The 19,276-nt window shown below is 37.2% G+C and overlaps 3 protein-coding genes across 9 annotated transcripts in view; 1 reads left to right on the forward strand and 2 right to left on the reverse strand.

Moving 5' to 3' along the window:
• The window catches only part of LOC134795439 (uncharacterized), a 125,350-nt gene that overhangs the window by 23,388 nt on the left and 82,686 nt on the right, over window positions 1–19,276 (forward strand). For 3 of the 6 annotated variants that reach the window (XM_063767281.1, XM_063767310.1, XM_063767293.1), the window contains one exon: window positions 623–4,137. In XM_063767281.1, coding sequence (XP_063623351.1) covers window positions 623–756 — 134 coding nt within the window. In that variant the 3' untranslated portion in view covers window positions 757–4,137. Of the gene's footprint in view, window positions 1–622; window positions 4,138–19,276 lie in introns of those variants that run through there. The other 3 variants (XM_063767317.1, XM_063767301.1, XR_010144817.1) reach the window with 2 other exon arrangements.
• LOC134796671 (guanine deaminase) lies at window positions 3,895–8,186 on the reverse strand. The gene is made up of 8 exons (XM_063768823.1): window positions 8,088–8,186; window positions 7,735–7,995; window positions 7,298–7,516; window positions 6,797–6,904; window positions 6,592–6,699; window positions 5,812–5,977; window positions 4,986–5,132; window positions 3,895–4,774 (listed from the first exon to the last, which is right to left on the reverse strand). The coding sequence occupies exons 1-8, from the start codon at window positions 8,184–8,186 to the stop codon at window positions 4,545–4,547; spliced, it is 1,338 nt and encodes a 445-aa protein (XP_063624893.1). The 3' UTR covers window positions 3,895–4,544.
• LOC134794766 (adenylate cyclase type 10-like) lies at window positions 9,043–17,945 on the reverse strand. 2 transcript variants are annotated; one of them, XM_063766553.1, is made up of 4 exons: window positions 17,557–17,945; window positions 12,825–17,484; window positions 12,582–12,746; window positions 9,043–9,263 (listed from the first exon to the last, which is right to left on the reverse strand). In XM_063766553.1, exons 1-4 carry the CDS (start codon window positions 17,850–17,852, stop codon window positions 9,078–9,080), a joined length of 5,307 nt encoding a protein of 1,768 aa, XP_063622623.1. In that variant the 5' UTR covers window positions 17,853–17,945; the 3' UTR covers window positions 9,043–9,077. The 2 variants fall into 2 exon arrangements, with proteins under 2 accessions (XP_063622623.1, XP_063622627.1); XM_063766557.1 differs by having other exon boundaries at window positions 12,825–17,500; window positions 17,557–17,694.

Genomic DNA, 19,276 nt, shown 5'->3' on the forward strand with positions numbered 1-19,276 from the left:
CTAAGTAACATAATTTTGCAAAATTTAAACAGTACCGCGAAAGCTTAATTGCCAGATTTAGATTTAGTGAAACTACATCTCACATTGTACCTTCACATTACGGTGTCAATTGTTTTGTGTAAAAATATTAGCCGTAGAAATACAACAGCTAATATTTGTATAATTTTCTTCTATTTAGATCTTTTTTTAATTGTTACCTGCCAATCGAACTTAGAAGTAGGCAATTAGCTTTTTAACGTTAGTAAAGAAAATGAGCTTTATCACAAAGTACCGTGAATTGATTCAGTATAACTATTACGCTATTTTACAATAAAAATATTTCGCTTCTTTGACAATTCTAATGCTATAAAACTACTCTACGTAAGTATGGTAGAGATTTGTAGTAGAAAACATTATTGTGAAAAAAAAAAGAGTAAATACGTCAGAAATTTAAGTATATAAAGCCCCAATCTGCGCTTATTTTACGCTAAAACCGGCACATTCACATGCGCAACTTCAAAGCAGATTTATCCGGATAAATAATGATGGTTCCACAGTTTCAATATGTTATTCTGTTACAACTCTATACCCATACCCAATTGAACATATCCAAAGACCAATTTACATGTGCATTATCTGGCAGGTGGCGAACGTCGCAGCTCGCGGCGGCGGTCCCGGCGCGCTCGTCTGTGCGCGGGCGGCGCCGCGTGCCGCGCGCTCACGCACTCCGACACTGAGGTCCCGCTCGCTCTCCAGCCTCGTAAAATAACCGCCTGACGCGAAATCAAGGTCGATATCACCTACCTAGGAGTGCCTACACCGAAGCGCGCCACGGAACCTGATCTAAGGCTTCTTGTTAGTTATTTAAGTCTTCGGCCTCGCAGTGATCGACTATCGCTTCCTTAAATACACCACACTAACAGTTAGTCGTCTGATACTAAGATTCCACTCGCTCTCCGGCCTCGTAAAATAACCGCCTGACGCGAGATCACGGTCGACATCGAGTATCTTCGAGTGCCTACACCGAAGCACGGCACTGAACCTGATATAAGGCTTCTTGTTAGTTATCTAAGTCTTCGGCCTCGCAGTGTCACCTGAAGTGTGACCGCGTCACCGAATAGCATCTGAGGCTCCATGTTAGTGAATATTCTCTTCGGCCTCCAGCCTCGCAGAGGCCGCCTATTGCTCCCAGGATACATACTACATACCAACTATTTCTCGGAATTGTCTTATCAAGCACCATTCCCGACTGCGTAAGCAGATATCGATCTTTAAACCATTGTAATCGAAACGACATTAATGGAAACGCAATGGGAACCTTTACATTGCGTATGTCCATAGATCTCAGAGCCCTTTACCACGAGGCGACCTGTGTTCATAATATGTTACAACACTTACGACTACCAAAACGAACTACCTAGACCTGTGAAGGAATGGAAATCGTTGGATTTAATTTACCACAATCTTTCCCTAAATGCGCAGCATTACTCAAACGACTTGTAAACAAGACCCTACCATAGTTCAGTCAATTTGTAATAATAGTTAGTGTTTTATGTTAGTTTTCATAGTATTGCATTTTTATGAAAACTGGCATGCTGTTTTCCTCATTTTATTTGCATGACGAAAAAGCTATATAGGATATTGAACATCATCACAAATGTTACATTGATTATTGTAATGAGTGGTGAGCCGCATTGCAATAAGTTAAGCATTAATTTAAAATAGGTAGGTTTACAATAGCCTTTTAAATCTTGAAGTCTCATATGATCTGTTTCTCAAATAATGTAATGTGCCGCACGTATGCATTTTACAATGTGTTTAACACTTGTTTCGTTTATTTAAAAATATTAACAAGTATACCAGTATAAGATAGTACAGGAAATAACGAGCAATTTTAGATTCTGTTAATATCGTAAATTTTATGACATAAGCCTTTGTTCGATTGTGCTATTGCTGTAACGTTGTATAAATAATATATTATCGAATTTATTATGAGAATTGATCGCTTAGTTGTTATCAGCTATATTACTATAGGTAGAGGTTCAGTTATATTGGGACAAAGAATTGATTTTTAATGAAGTACCCAATTACTTCGATATCACAATGTTTAATACATTCCTGTAAATATATAACGTAGATATAATTAGATAGTGTTTAACGCAAAATAATCTTACCATAGTTTCTTTGGAACATGGTAAATTACGAACAAAATTTATTTTCTATCTTAAATTTTATTTCGTTTTATATTATGTTCTATCTACCTCATTCATCAATTAGTCCTTCGATCGCGAGTTTTGCTCATATTTAGATTATATTCCAATAGTTCCCTAGTCCGTAAAAATGGATTGTTTCACTTTTCCTTATTCTTTAAAACGAAGATAGTAATTTATGGTATCTATTCGCCAAAATTTGAGCCAGACGCAAAAGACTGAATTTTTTAGTAATAACTTTGATACTTTTACAAAAATATCCCTTCATATTAAACCTAACACATGATGTTACTTCAACAAGTACCTCCTGAATACTTTTTTATATATATTATTGGATAGTACAAAATTGAGTTTTTTATTCCGGAACCACAGGAGTATTTTTATAAATTCTTCATTGCAATGTGAGGTGCTAGGATGATTGTGAAAAGTTTTCTATTGTGGCTTGTGTCAGCAAGACATCGTTTATTAAAGCGGCATAAAGTATTCTTCGTATCATACTTAATTGGAAACAAGGGAAAATGTTTTTATGACGGTGATAATATCTAAACTTTGGCCCTACTGTAGATATCTGTTATTCAAATTATGCTCGCGTTACTAATTTACTTTATAAAAACTTAAATTATTGTTATGCACATTGGTTCGCACAGGATGTTTTAGTTATATAATATATAACATATATTTAAGACTGTTTAGGTTAGTTTATTCAATGCAAGTCAAAAGACATGTAATTGTTTAACATATGAGACTAAACTTCAGAACATGATCTGATTGCTTCAATATTATTTAGTAAGATGTTAGAAGACAGCAATTTATGTTTTATACATATGTAAGTAGGTTTTAAGCAGTTGTTAGCCTGCTTTTCGTTGCCTGATGAAACCATCACACTGTTTTTATATCATCAAATATAGCTATATATGTATGCGTAATGTGACATTACGTGTGTTATATAACGAATGTTAAACAAATTGGTGGTTTTTGTGTGATACCTGTTGTTCTGTGGCCATACTGTAGCGGGAAGGGCGTAGAGTTCCGAATACTGCTAGAAGGGTTGTATTGTTAGCCTACTTAGATGTGTATGTTGTAATAAAGTATAAGAACGGGCTTGCATCTCTCGGATTTGCACGCCCAAGTTCCTGTGTTCATTGAGTAGTGATAGGAAAACAATTGTAGTAGGTTAATAGTGTCGTCGTGTATGACAGTGGCGCGACGTACCATCAGCCACATACTTTACTGACGGTTAACCTAGGAACAATAACATGAGATCAACATGTGGGCAGTTAAGTGTGTTGCTGTTGGTACTTACTGCTTTTGCTACCACGAGCGGGCTTTACGAAATGGTATACAAAAGCCGTGGTAGCAACAGCGAACATTTTTTTATAAATTAACCATTAGTGTATTACTTTATGATTCAATGCGTCCTATTTTTTTTAGATAGAATTATATTTCTCATGTTTAACATAGCTATATTCTACTATTTTGTACAATAACGTATAAGTTGCTCTAAAATGTAGATAGATTATTTTTCATTTTATAAGACTGTTTATGTTATTACTTATATAATTTATTAATGACACTCGAATACTTGAATGTCAGATCATTCCACCGACTTAAGTATTTTCAACAACACCAGTTGCATTTGAGTATTATAATTCTTTTTTCATTAACTTTTATAAGAGATCTCAGAGCTTTAACAAAATAATAACAGTGTTACTATAAAAGCATTTCTATATAATATTTTTACTACTAAACGTAACGGAAATTCATTAACTTTCTTTGACATTATAAAATGTATTTCTGAAATTAAATGGAATCCAATTTAATATTGATTCTTGATAGTATTCAATATGGTATTTCGCTTATTAATTTCAGTTGTTATTGTCACATTATTTGCACATTTTCTACACGAATTATAAAGAAATTACACGAGAATAAAAAATAATAAATTAAAGTTATTGCATTTATTAATTTCCAGCGACATACCTAAAGTTCGTTTTTTTTAGCATTAGAAATAAGGTAAACAATCTTTATGTCTTTTAATGGAAAAACACATTTTAAAAATAAGTTACGGCAAATATGTAACAGTTATGAATCTAATACAATCATTTATATTCTTCTGCTTTCATAAGTAATAGTTACTGATTTTTAAAAAGCGTTTTTCAATTAAAAGACATGTCTTGATCGCTTACCTTCTTTCAAGTTCTTTCTAATGCTAAAAAAAACGAACTATATCTAATATTACTAATATAATTTCTCTTCACTGGGTACAGTGCGTCAACCGAACACAAACAGTTCCACTTATTGACTTCTCAATATATTTTTATCTGTAGGCGCACTTGCCAACGTATTTAACCTTACTCAATTGCTTATATCTTTGACTAATTCGCCCTTAACGTAAACTTGCAAGATGTTTCTATCGTCGGCCAGATACACGAACTTCTGCAGGAGGCTTGCGACGCGTTCCTCTTCCGTCTTGTCCAGGGTGTACTCGTGCCGGTCGATGTTGCCGGCGGCGTACACGTCTACCAGAAGAGCGTCGAGTTCTTTGCCCACTTGAAAGTTGCCGATTTTGTGATCCAGGTTTAGAGCTGTGGAGTAAAAATACCGGTTATCGTGCTATGTGGGTATAAGAAAAAGACCCCTATCCCCTTAATGACATTTACTTGTAACATTCTGAAGACCAAACAGTAAATTTCTAATGCTGTTATTAATCAAAAATGTTACAATTCCTTTGTCCTCATCTGTCTTATCATTCTACATTAGTAATTAAAAAAAAATCTGAATAGGGGGTAATAGTACCTTCAGCGCCTCCCATAGTCGCTAAGTAAAACGCTTCCTTCCAGCTAATGGCGTTGTCTCCTCCCGCCTGCAGGTCCAGATGCGTGGACACGTCCATGCTCCTGCGCACAGCATCTAGTATCGACGCGCTGTCTCCGCCTGACACGTCTGTAGGTACCATAAGAACCTTATTAACATGGGTATAAAAATCAGCATCGCATCTCTCGCCTTAGGATTCATCATATCAGCCAGAGGACGTCCACTGCTGGACATAGGCCTCCCCCAAACAGTGCCACAATGACAGGTCTTGCGCCACCCGCATCCAGCGGACTCCCGCGTCCTATACCAGTGGCCTATTTTATAAAGCTACAAGTTACAATTTACAAGCGGAAGTCTCTTTCTAACCCTATGTGTTAGAACGAGACTTCCGCTTGTAAATTGTAACTTGTAGCTTTATAAAATAGGCCACTGGTCATCACAGTCCACCTTGTCTACCACCCTATCTTGGGGGGTCTAACAACGCTGCGCCTGAGAATTATCTATGCGTTTTACTACATTACGACTTCCATAGAAATGGATATTTTTAAAATAAGATAAATAGAAATAGGGAATCTTACGTTCATTAGAAAATATGTATTTTAATTATGCACAGATTTTTTTAGTTTTTTCATTCAACAACATAATTTTTGACATGTCTGAAAGGGCCCTTAGGCGGCGCTGATATAGCTTGGCCACAAATAATTTTTCTTTTGTAATAAAGAGGCGATCACCTCACAGTAGCTATAAATTTAGTGACATGACAACCCCAGAATAATGGCTTGGCAGCGAAGTATTCGACCATATCTACCTGTCCCCAAGCCCACGCGCAGCCCTCGCTGGCGGTATTTGCGCACGGGACACAGCCCGGAGCGCAGCCGCGTGTTGGATGCGGGGCAGTGCGCTAGCGACACTCCTCGCGCCGCCAGCAGCGACATCTCTGCTTCGGTTAGGTGGACCGCGTGGGCCATGATGCACTGGAAATACATACATAGTTGTAACTACTTTTTTATCAATTCCAATAAGGTTGGGGACATAATACATGAAAATTAACAATTCAAACTAATGACAAAACGGGATATAAACAAAAAACAGTTTTGATCTGGCAAAATTTTAATATGGTTGTTTTGTTTGTGCCCATTTTTAAGAAAAATTGTATGCAATAAAATCAAGTTTTTGGAAATATTAAATATATTAAAAACGGGTCACTCACGTATTTTAAGTCGAGAAACGCTCCAACGCAACGCAAGCTCCTGATGACACTCCTCGGTACGGAGTTAAACATGTCGAGCGTTTTTCGACTTAAAATACGTGAGTCACCCGTTTTTAATATATTTAATCTGTCTGTGTCTCACAGAAGTCAAGTTTCTGAAAAAGTCAGTATTTTGTACACACCACACGAAATCTGGACAAAAATCCGAAAATACTGTAACCCTGAAAGGTGAACAGCGACTGCAAGGAATTATTTTAGGTAGGTACTCAATAGTTTTTAGTTGTTTTGCTTTTTAACAAGATGTCGCTAGTGTTCACCCTACACTCAAATGTATGAGACAGCTTATATAATTTGTGTGTATTTTGTAAAAATATTTACCTTGTTATTGAGGATTTGACTTTTGTCATATACTTCTCCATAACTTGTACAAGATGGGTACATTTCTAACACATATTCTATTTCTTTCAGGTTCTCAGATATGTGGCTCTAAAACAATAACAATACACATAAAAATTCTGCATAGTCGAAATTGTATCCTTTTGCTACTCAGGTATATGTTTTATAATTATAATAATTATCTAACCTGTATCCTGCAGTCATACTTCTGGGCTATCTTTGCCAAACCAGTCATCAGAGGCTCATCACAACTTACTGCAAACCTTGGTGTTATTACTGGTTGCACTAAGTCATTCTGAAAATAAAATAAACAAGTCTAACTTTAATTGCAAGCCACTACACTATAGCAAAATAACACCTCAACTCCCAGTTAAATTTGCCAAACAAAAAACGACCTTGAAGTAATAAATGAAGAATGGAATTTTGCTTCTCTTAGCTGACCTGATTTTGCGTCAAGTGGAAAGTAAAGCTATATTAGTGGAGCTGAAAGTAAAGTCATAGATTTTACTGGCAGCTTGGTCACACCACACTATATTCTCATTGGTCAAGTGTGTCTCAACAACATCAATGTGGCCAGTTCACATTTTGCTGTAAAATTGAAATGTATAGTTTTATAATATGAAACCTTTTTTAATTTTGTAAACATGGAGCCCTGATCCTTCAAAAAAGTATTCTTTGTAATACTGACCTTATAAGATAAAATCATTTGCACAAACTTCTCCACTTGGTCCAATTCAGCAGCAGTCTCGTTATAATATCCAGCATCATTCTTGAGGTTCATGCTGACTTTGCCCACCAGTGCCCTTTGCTTATGTTTCAGCACAGTCTTCGCCAGCTCAATTGTACCTTCAAGATGCAGAGAGCCAAAATAGCAGGCTGTTGTGGTGCCATTGATTAGAAGTCTTTGCTAGAAACATGGTAAGAATAATTGAATTGAGTGATTGAAATGAATTTTGAGTAGTACTTTATTTACAAAGTTATGATTAAAATGTTATATGAATTCCTGTTGAACTGGGAGTAGCACAGAATTAAATGTCCACAATAGTTTGTAATAATTTTGGTAGGTTTATGGTCATGGACCGCTCAAAGCTTTCTTGAATAATTATAAATATACTGTTTACTTACCACAACCTTGTCGTAAACCTGGGCAGCAAAGTCCACATCTTTGTACTGACTTTCTAACGGGAAAGTATATTTATCCAACCATTCCAACAAAGGTCTATCAAGCCCAATGCCTAAGTTAGGGAACTGGGGGGCATGAGTGTGGCAATCCACAAACCCAGGAATTAGTATCTGATCTGTTTTCAAAGTTATAGTTTGGTGGTCTGCAAATGCGCCTGATTGTTGTAAAGAATTGTACTCTTCTCTTGAACCCAATTTAGTAATCTAAAAGATAAAAGTTAACAAAATTTTTCGTTTATAAGTTGAAAAGCTGTCTATAACAATTCTGCTAATTAATGACCAACAGTATCACTTGCCTTTCCATTCGCAGTGGCCAGATAGCCGGCAAATGACAAGTCTTTAAATGAAGACGAGGAAACAATAGATCCAAGAAATATTTTTTTTGTGTCAGACATTATGTACAATATATTTATTGGACATAGAAGAACTTGCACTTGACCAACCAATCACACGCACATGGATTAACTAAATAGGTATGTTATGACAACTGTTATCATTTACCAAGATCTTACGAAACTCACACGAAAGTTTACAATTTGTAACCAAGCGATTTGATAATATTTGTTGTTATTGATGATAACATATTTGTTTTTAAGAGAGATTCACATAACATGCCCATCTTTTTCTTTCCCTTTTATGATAAACACTAAAAGAAAGAGATAACACGATCAGAATATAGATGAGACATAAATTCGTAAGATGAGACTTGTGGATGAGACTGATAACATCCGACATTCCAACATTTCCAACTGTCAGTCAATTTCCTGCGCGGGCGATGACCTCTCACATATGTCAGTATTACGTTTCGTTACCAAGATACGACCTATGTTATTATATTATTAACCTATCTTTTGTTTGTAAATGTAAATTGTATCTTACACAAACCTAAGTAAATACGTTTTTTTATTTATTTGTGCACTTTTGAAACCTTTTGTGTAGTCAACTCATTATTAACAAGCGCGGTAGTTATCTTTTTCTAAATAGGTAGATCGTTAAAAACTAAACGCACTAATTAGCTTTAACTGGCGCGAAATGCGAACAGATTTTGTTATCCGTTAGTATTTCTTGAAGATATTTGGTGCCAGCAGTGCCAGTTCTTGTCAACTGTCAACCTATCCTATTTAGTAATATTTTAGGAATTCACATATTCTGTTTACCTAAAGTTGTGTACCCAATATTCTAAACCCAAATTGCAAATTGTCGGAAGCAATGCGCAATGTTATTTTCCCGTAAATAAAGTGTAAGCAGATAACGTTTTGAAAGTAGGTATCTACCAAATTTATTCGTTATCGAATAGCAGTTATCCTATAAAGATAGCGATGCCAGGATTCCCGCGCGAGTTGATTTCCATCCCGCCAGGTCATGAAGCGTCCAGACTTAGCGTTGGAAAGCCAAATCGTCGACTGACCGGTCGCAGCCAGGGTGATGGCTTCTTCCAATCGGTTATGAACCTTGCGAGCTTCCTCTAGGGCCTGAAATATTTGTATAGTGTTTGACATGGTACGCAAGCTTAGCTACAATTAGTCATTGCGTCAGTTCACCGTCCACCGTCCAGTGCCTGTTTCCGACCACTTAGCGTAGTTACTACAGAATTGCGTATAAGTAATTTGAATATATGCCTATACAGGCATAATATACATTCAAACGATACGCAATTCTTTGTTAGCAACTACACCAAGTGGACGGAAACAGGCACTGGACGGTGAACCCACTGACGACCGACACAATGACCCCATATTAAGTGCAAAAAATTTTCATGGTCATGAATGATTCTCGAAAAGCAATATGTTGAGCTAGAGTGTCTACAAGAAGTAGATACGCAGGTTAGGTGAGGCGTTAGAGGCATAGGTAGGTACTAATTTAAATAATCGGAACACAACTTTTATTGTTATAAATAGTAAATACGTGTGTACCTAGATCATTTGGACATCACACTGTCCGGTGTCGCATGTCGGATGACTATTGGAGACAAACAGCTGGTAGGTAGAGTGCCCTAATGGATCAAGTCTTATTAAATTTTTGCATTAAAATTTTCTTTTGAACAACAAACAATTATTATATGAATAAATATAAAAAAAACAGTTTCAACTTTTTATTTCTATGTGGTCGTATTCGTATCCGACATCCGATATCAGATCGGACACTGAAACGCTTACAGGTGCTTCTGTTGATGACCGTGTGTCCAATTAAATAATTGGTAGGTACGCTCGCTTTGCAGTTAGCCCAAACGGCATCAAAGGTTCGTGTTTATATAATCGTTACATTTGTTTAAATTGAGATATTTAACGTACTTACCTAAGTATTGTAATAAGTTTAATACTTACTAAGCCACCTCTGGACTAAGGGACAATTGTCCCACGACACGTGTCGTTGTCGAGTGAAGTGCCGAGACGTTGCTGGATTTAAAAGATAAAGATAAAAGATAAAAATAGTTTATTCAAGTAGGCATATTAAAATGCGCTTATGATCGTCAAATAAAGCTATACCGGCTCCAACCCTACACCTCTGCCTCGAGAAGATTGAAATCCCCCCTCAATTGGAGGAGGGTATCCAAATATGGGACCGGCAACAAACTCGGCGGGACATATCTTTTCAAAACATTATTATATCTTATAATTAACATGCATTACGAGTAAATAAGAAAAATACAATTTAAATTATTATAGAATTCATGCAATTATACACAGTACTAGGTATATTACTTTATAGAAATTTGATAAAAAAAAAAACATACATGACATCATACAACAAATACATAGCTCTTTCAGAAAACATCAAATTCTTACAAAACCAAAATAAAGTCAATAAAAGAAATGAGAATACATATTATATGAATCTGACTGATTGTTATGAGATGCCTTCATAAAATTTGATGTGCTTTCTTACCTGAGCTGTGTCACCTATAACTCTACACTTCTACACATAATACAATGCTTTTAATTGCTACTTGTTCTTATTACAGTTTCTGGTTTGGACCATGCATCTGATGCATGTTTGTCTGTCAAGTAGTCCTCGACTCTGTAATAAGCCTTCAACATCATGACTTTTTTAAGTAATTCTTAAGAGCTGGAAAGGGTAATCTTGAAGCATCCTCAGGTAACTTATTATAAAAATGAATGCATTGCCCAATGAATGACTTTTGTACTTTACGAACACGAAAGTTTCTGATAGCAAGCTTATTTTTATTTCTAGTATTATTGTTATGGATATCAGAATGCTTAGTGAAGGAGTCTAGAGATTCTTAACAACATAAATAATGCAATCATATATGTATTGGGAAGCTACAGTTAAAATATTAATTTCTTTGAAAGTTCTCTTAATGATTCACGCACTCTTAAATTATATATACGCGTAGAACGAATGGCTCTCTTTTGTAAGACAAATATAGTCTGTATGTCAGCTGCTTTGCCCCAAACCAGAATACCATATATCATTACACTATGAAAATAACTATAATAAACAAGGTGAGCTGTTTCAACATTAGTCAATTGCCTAATTCTCCTCACGGCGTAAGTGGCCGAACTTAATTTGTTTGCTAGTGTTCCTATATGAGGACTGCATTGTAGATTTTTGTCCAATGTTAAACCAAGAAACAGTGCTTTATCTACCATCTCTAAGCATTCATTATTCAAAAGTATCTTAGTATCGACTGGTTTAACATTCGGCAAAGAAAATCGAATGCATTTAGTTTTCTTAGCATTAAGAAGCTAATTGTTCATAGTTAACCAGTTAAGTACATCAACGAGTGTGCTGTTAATTACACTGTAATCGATAGATTTCCGATCAACCTTAAAAAGTAATGATGTGTCATCAGCAAAAAGAACAATTTCACAAACATTTCGTACTACACATGGCAAATAATTTATATAAACCAAAAACAGGAATGGACCCAAAATAGAACCTTGTGGCACTCCTAATTGGACTACAGTTCCGCTAGACCGGGTTTTGTTTACAACAACTGTTTGTGTTCTATTGCTAAGGTAAGAAGACATAAAGCTTAGGGCATTTTCTGAAAGTTTCGTGTTCTAATTTCAAAATGACCGTTCCATGATCCACACAATCAAATGCTTTAGAAAAATCACAAAATATGCCAATTGCATCACAAGAATTTTCCCAAATATTATAAATATGTTTAATGAGTACCGAAGCAGCATCGGTCGTGGAACGGCCCTTTGTGAAACCAAACTGATTGCTTGTAAGTAAAGTATGTCTGTTGAAGTGACCCAGTAGATCATTTAACATTAACTTTTCAAAAACTTAATTTATTTAGTACAGGAAGTATTGATATTGGACGGAAATTAGCCATATCACTCGAATCACCCGATTTAAAAAGAGGTATAACGGTATGACTTTGCTATATTTCATAAGATCTGGAAAGACGCCTTGTGAAATTGAAATATTATAAATTACGGCTAAGTAAGGCGCTATACGTTTCTCTCGACATGTCGGGCAACATCATAATTATGTACGGCAAGCAATGTTCGCCCGACACATCCAACGTCGCGGCACTTCTCCCGACGTCGCTGGCGACACGTGTCGTGGGACAATTGTCCCTAGTCTATCCGTGGCTTAACTAATCGAACTTTTTCTTACCATATCTTTTATTTCACCTTAGATATAGGTATAAAACCACCCGAGGGCGGGTATTAAATACCATTGTAAATACCTATTTACCTGGTGAAGATTGGGTAAATACCCAGGACCCATCTCTACTCCCCCTGCCATGAAACTGCTATGCAGGGAAGGGGGGTTTAACTATATCTATAGCTGATGACTATACCTACATTTACCTGATTAAATGCAGTGGTTGCTGCTGAACGACGACCTGACAAGTATAGTGAGTTGGCTCTTAATGTAATCCACCTGGGATAAATTACGCGGCACATCTTTGCATCATGTTCCAGTGAAACCAGCTTCTGGTCCGCTAACGAACGCAGTTCCATGAGATCAACTACCTAAAACCAAATTCGTAATTGAAAAGACATCTGACAAAATTCATGTTATCCTAAACATTCAAAACTCTGATTACTTACCTTTCGCAAATCATCCATTTTCCTTGCTAAACTTTCCAGCATACCTTCAGCTAATCGCATTGAACTTATGAGAGTCGTTAAAGATCCGTCTTCTTCTTCTCGTGACACCCATACCAAAACTTCGGCTTCAAAGCATTTGGCTCTTTTTTCCTGGTCAGCTCGTAGCCAATAAGTCCAAAGCCCCGCCATGAGACGTCGTCGTCCAGCATTCGACTCGGGGGTTTGTATCATATACTCAGCGTATCGACTTATTTCAGTAGGTGTCTCCAGGTGGAACCCAGTATCTAATATCAGATCTATACACAGTGCATAATACCATGTTTCGCAGTCCAATGAACTGCGTTCTTTACTCATGATCGAAGCTTCTTTGAGAACGTTGACCGCTTCTGTAATGCGGCGGCGACAAAGTAAAATGTAAAATAAATCAGGTATAATCTCCATAGATACATTATAGGCACGAAGAAATCGACTGACAGCCATTGCCCGAAAGGCTGTTTTTATAGCCGAGGCGAGCGCGCTGCGCGCCACCCCTGCACGAAACGCAGCCATAAACAATTTCCCAAGAGCATACAAATCTCCTGACTGAAAAGGCTGCGGCAAATTCTGTAATTTCGATATCGCTATACGCAGTGTATCAGCTGTTGGCTCTATAAATCCCAATACGAGGTCTACATGTATAGCGTTGCTAAACACGTCGCACATGTCTACCACATTGCATTCTATTTTCTGTACTAATTTTAGCGCTCTATATGCATATAATCTGGCTGCAGTTCCATCTCCTAAGGCGGAATACAGTAAAGTGCAAATATTTAAACACAGGATAGAATCCGCTGTCATCTTCGCCTTGTTTAATCGATATTTCTTTCTTTTTATTTTAATTTTATCTACCAAAGTACGCAGTTTAAGGAATTCCGCTACATTATCAAGATTAATGCCGTAAATACGCACTGCCCTTCCGATGGCTAGTTTGGCGGCAGAGTGATTTCCAATAGCAAGATACGCAGCAGCTTTTAAAGTACAAATTTTCCCTAAAAATCTTTTTATGTCACAGGAGTTTATAATTTCGTGAACTTCTGGGAGATTGCACAAAGTTTCAACATGTTCCAGTTTTAGGTGTGCATCATCTACATTACTTGCAAGTAGATATAGGTAGCATAATTCAATTGTGAATTCAATTTCCTTAAATTTCATTTCAGCTATACTTGCGTGATAAATCATTTGTTCATAAATTATAATTTTTAGTTCAGCACAAGTACACCTAGTGAAATCTGTTTCTGAAACACCTTTCTCTATTTTGATACTAAATAGTTCTTTGTTTTTATGATCTTCGTCATCGCTGTCAATCACACCGAGTTCGTGCCAATCGCTCATACTTTCTGCTTCTGTCACCTTACGCAACATATCAAACACATTAAACGTGTCTAACTGATAGCTGCTACTATTTTTGAAGACAAAGCTGGAAACAGTCACTCTCTTAGTGGATCGGCGTCTCAGTATCGAATCCTCTTTGTTAGTTTTCAAAATTGGAACAGTTTGTGAATCTGATATGAAACTTGCATGTAACGATTCTGTTGGTACATTTGCAGCACTAGTACTATAACGTGGTTCTGTATTTGAGTCCGAAATCATAGAATATGATTTGCTTATATCCTTTTGTTTTTTAGAATTGTTGTCTTTATCTTCGTCATCTTCACCGTTGGAGCTTTCATTGAATATATGTTTTTCGGCTTCATTCTCTAATTCCGTTAGGGACTGAACAACCATAATAGTTCCACCGCAACTGCGACATCTATGTTTGTTACTCTCTAAATAAGTAACGATGCGTGCATGAAATTCCTTTTTTTGATTCATTGGAAGTAACTCATAAAATGTTTTTCTCATTTTTTTACCTTTAAATTTCAATAGTTTGCAAAAAGCGTATTTGGGTAAATCAAAACTGCATTCAGGATCGAAATCAAAAGTGCATTCGCATGATAGTAACGGAGCTATTGACGTGATGCTGTTGTTCCACGAAGCCCTAGTGGCCCTACGGTGCCATCTATTACTGTTTCTTGTATTTGCACAAGTCAAAATTTGCATTGCAAACAATCTTTTGATTGCCTTCGCTGTTGTTATTTTATTGTTTTCGTACATTATATTTTCCAATAGGTCTCGTGACATTACATCTCCTATTACAGAGCCAATTTTTAACAACAGTTGTTGATAAGGAGTAAGCGCGTCAATTTGCATCATTATCAATGCATCTGTAGTTTCTACATTCATGTTTGTATTCAACTGCTCTTTCTTAGTTACACTACAAATTCCTATTTCCTCTGTTTTATTTTCTTGTATCAAATGGTCTAGAGTAGGCTGGTCGCCTATGTTTATAGCCTGCGGATGTAAAAGTTCAGCTGGTGGGAATTGTAATTCGTCGTCGCGGTACTCGTCAAGTTCTTGCTCTTGAATTTTCTTTATTTCTAGAGCGCCGCTGGAGAATAGATGTATAATGAACAGTTCCATGGTTCCAGGTATTCCTTTACATTTCAATTGTAGTGCTTTGCATAAGTCATTGGAAACTGCAGCCACGTCTAATATTTGACAAGCAAGTGGTGAAATCCATTTTGAGCTTAGTGGGCCTAAAATTATTTTCCTTATATTATTGTTAGTAAAGACATTGTACAGCCATTCTTGTACAGAGCTAACTTTTCCTCGTCGTACTGTTAATATGGTAAATATTTTCTGTGATTTTATCATTATAGTGATATATTCCCATGAAACTTGATCCAAGCTTTGTAAGTCATCTAAAAATATGACGTGTGTATCAGGTATGCTTTGCATTAGTTTTGAGAATATATGTTTGGCTTTTTCTTCACGTTGTTTTGCATCCTGGCTGTATACTCCTTCGTGATACGCGAATCGAGCCTTAATAACGTCATTGAGAAAACAAAGATCTTCGTCGTATACTTTTAATAGCTGTACGATTTTCTCTTCTTTTTTGAAATCTTCAATTGGTTCTGAAAGCCCTAATATCTGATTGATTATTTGAGTTAGAGCTAAGTATGGTGTTGCTGAATGTATCGAGGTCAATGCGAGACAGCACACGTTGTGCCCGCACCCTCGCGTATATCGGGCCATCCACTCTATTAATCGAGTTTTTCCTATACCTGGTTCACCAACCAACAAAAGAGCGTCAAAATCTCTATACGCATGATGGGCATCATCGATCCAATTTTCAAAGTATTCCATCTCATCCGCTCGGTCCAGAAGTCGTGGTATCATCGGAATATCGTACAGCTCTTTAACTCGTATATCTTCACTGTATTCAAAAATTTTACCTGCATGCAGAATACCTTTAAGGTCAACTGTCGGTTGCAGAGTAAATCCGTTACTGGACATTTTGCTATTCACGAAGGTCGATTCGTCGCATGTTATTTTGTCACGGAAGTAACACATTAACCTTGCCGCTTTATTGACGGTGGCTCCTATTACAGTGAATTCCCGCCGCAAAGGATGCCCCACGACCCCGCAGTACACCTGACCGGTGGTCACCCCGATAGACACCTCTCGCACGCCGTCTAGAGCAGCGACAGTTTTTTTTATACCACATGCGCATTTTAATGCAGCTTGAGCCTCAGATTCATGTTTAAAGCCTCGCAAGCCAAAAATAATTAAAATCATCACATCTTTATCGAACAGTATGATTTTGTTCACACATCCCATTGATTTATAAACGATTTCACACATAGTCTCGTAGGAATTGTTGACTATTGTGATGAGCTGCTGATGCGGGCAACTTCTGGGTTTGAGGGTTACAAACAAAACAGATACTTGCCTCATTTCCGTGAGGTACTCCAAAGGCTGCAGCGCGTCGAGCTGAGTGAGCACGGGACGAATCATAAACTTTCGTAAATCTGGCCCTATATTACGATCCTCAGCAAGTAAAATCTTTTGTCTAAAAGTTAGCGCTTCATATTTTATTGCATTCTCAGCACTTAAACCGTTTGGAGATGTCCATACAGAATCTGGAAGATTTTCAATAGCAGCGAAATTTCTTTTGGTTTTGACCATTGCCCCTAGTCCCCCAAAAGGTTTTGAAACGTCCTTCTCGCGAGGATCGTATAAAATGGCTTTAATCGTGACGTGCCCGTTTTCTTCAATAACGTAGTCGTAATTTCGTGAATAGCAATGGCCCCAGGCGTTAGGCGTTAACTTTACTTCACCTGAAGTACAAAGGCTTTCGGCTAATTTAGCCTCGATTACCGGTAGCCCAAAAATAACGTAATTCATAGGTATTTTGCTACCGATTGTGGTAAAAATTAAATTGCCCGCTGAGATAGCTAGCTTTACTTTGAGACTTACTTTGACGTCAGTTTCATAGGATGAAAACGAATGTTGTATTAGGAGTGCGCAAGTTATCGCTGTGTGTATGGTATGGCATAGAAAAGACCGTTTATCAGTTTTCCACAGTGCTAAAAAGGCGTCGCCTGCGAATTTCAGTATGTCTCCGCCGTGGTTGTATATAAGTTCTATGAGGGAGCCGAGGTACGCGTTAAGTGTAGCAGTTAAGCGGTATGTGCCGCCTTTGCCTGTGGCACTGTAGCGCTCGGACAGTGCGGTGTATCCCGATACGTCGGCCATCAAAAGCACGCCAACGAAGCGTTTCGGTTCAGTCGAATCAAAACTGTAACAAATTCATTCTTGAAAATATTTACACACATCTTTCAAATTCAGAGACAAGTCATTAGAAACCAACTTTTCCGTTTGTATGATCTCGTCTGGAAGTAACGTGGCTAACAGTAATGTTTGCTTCTTGGTAAGCTGTACTTCGATATCCTGATCAGAAGAGAGCCGGTTTAATCTTTCTTGGAAGAACTCATGTTCCCAGTCTACCTCACTCGTCTTGGCATCTTCTTCGTCCTCATCTGAGTCTGAGTCTGAATCCACGTCGCGTCGTGATTTCTTTCTATTGATATTTTTCCACTTGTCTGCAGCCGAAATTATGTTAATAGAGTTTTTTCGAGAACGCGCTCGTTGCTTTATGAAATTCATTTTGACCGTAGTAAATTATTTTAAATTACAGGAATTTGGATTTCCATATCTAGACAATTTTGTCTTAACCTCAAAGTAAATTTAGTCTCTTTAATCTTAACCTAATCAACATGTACACAATCTAGTTGGTCAGGATATATGAGTTGACTCATTAATAAAAACATAGGTATCTACCTAATGTACCTATTTGAGTTGCAAAGAGATCAGGGTATACAACTACAATATTATGCTGAGTATGCAAATCTTACGTACATACATTAGACTATACAGACGTTACCGCTAGGTAGTTGTATGCGTTTTGGACACATTGCCGACTACCTACTAAGGCGCAACAATTTCGTTCAATTGACCAAATGCCGCAACCGCAAGGCCGCAATGTACGAGTAGGTACCTACCTATCAAAAACCGCAAGCCATGTCGTTGTGGTTTTGCAGAACCCTTATGCGTTATCGTTAGTGATTGGTAATTTCGTTTTATATTTATGGTAGCGTAGTAGAGCCCCAATTTCAGCAAAGCAAGATAAAGAGAGATAGAGGCATTGAATTCCGATAATTTCGTAGAGGTCCTATACATACCCAACTAGCAAAATAGTCGTATAAGAATTGATTTACTCAGCCTGTAATCGTATAACAGCCGAGTTACGGTTGTTGAAACACCAATATATCGTATAATAGCGGTTAACTCGACTATTTAGCAATTTTCGCTAATTAGTGCTATAATCATGTCGTATAAACGTTTATAGCACTATCTTTTAGCACTTTTATTCCACCTTTTAATAAATGCTGAGTTAGCGCTACTAAATCACTTTTATTCAGCATAATTGTTCTATTAAAATCATATAACAGCTATAGAATAGCTAATTGTCTGAATAAGGCGCTTTAATACAACTGTTACTCAATTCTCTTCTCTGTTGCTATAAAAGCTTATTAAAAGCAATCCAATAACCATTTGGCAACAATGCTGCTGTAACAGCGCGCTTATATCATAATTCGGGTAATGGGGTTCAAACCGCTGTTATAGGAGCTGAAGTGTATTTACAGGTTTTATTCAAAATGTATTCAGCTTAGAGTACTTTTAAAGAGTTTTGAACTACATTAACAGCACAAGTCAGCCATGTTGTCGTTTCAATATAGTCCGGTGGCCAACTGCATGAAACCCTACCTGATAAAAAAATAGAAAAATCCTACTCTGTAGGGGTAGCTGACTTTTAGTAGCATCAACTGCTCTTGGTCGGCCGCGGCTTAATTTGGCAAATTTTGCGCAAATGGCAAAATAGTGGCACAAAAATTCATCAAAAAAAAACCCCATCGTATAACAGAATTGAGGACAGCAAAACAAAAGTGGTCAGCTACATCCTGTGTTGGCAGGTTCCTGTGTCCTACCGAATTTGTGGTACAACGTGACAGCTACAATTTACCTCATCG

The sequence above is a fragment of the Cydia splendana genome, chromosome 1 (assembly GCF_910591565.1).
Source record: "Cydia splendana chromosome 1, ilCydSple1.2, whole genome shotgun sequence".
Classification (NCBI taxonomy): domain Eukaryota; kingdom Metazoa; phylum Arthropoda; class Insecta; order Lepidoptera; family Tortricidae; genus Cydia; species Cydia splendana.

Bases quoted from the DNA above. Each gene is read 5' to 3' on its own strand.
- LOC134796671 (XM_063768823.1), bottom strand. From the start codon at position 8,186: ATGTCTGACACAAAAAAAATATTTCTTGGATCTATTGTTTCCTCGTCT. The intron at 7,517-7,734 runs GTAAGTAAACAG...CCATGTTTCTAG, and splicing joins AGGTTTACGACAAGGTTGTG to CAAAGACTTCTAATCAATGG. The intron at 6,700-6,796 runs GTTAGATAATTA...TTATTGTTTTAG, and splicing joins AGTATGACTGCAGGATACAG to AGCCACATATCTGAGAACCT.
- LOC134794766 (XM_063766553.1), bottom strand. From the start codon at position 17,852: ATGAATTTCATAAAGCAACGAGCGCGTTCTCGAAAAAACTCTATTAAC. The intron at 17,485-17,556 runs GTTGGTTTCTAA...AATTTGTTACAG, and splicing joins GAGATCATACAAACGGAAAA to TTTTGATTCGACTGAACCGA. The intron at 12,747-12,824 runs GTAAGTAATCAG...ATTTGGTTTTAG, and splicing joins AAATGGATGATTTGCGAAAG to GTAGTTGATCTCATGGAACT.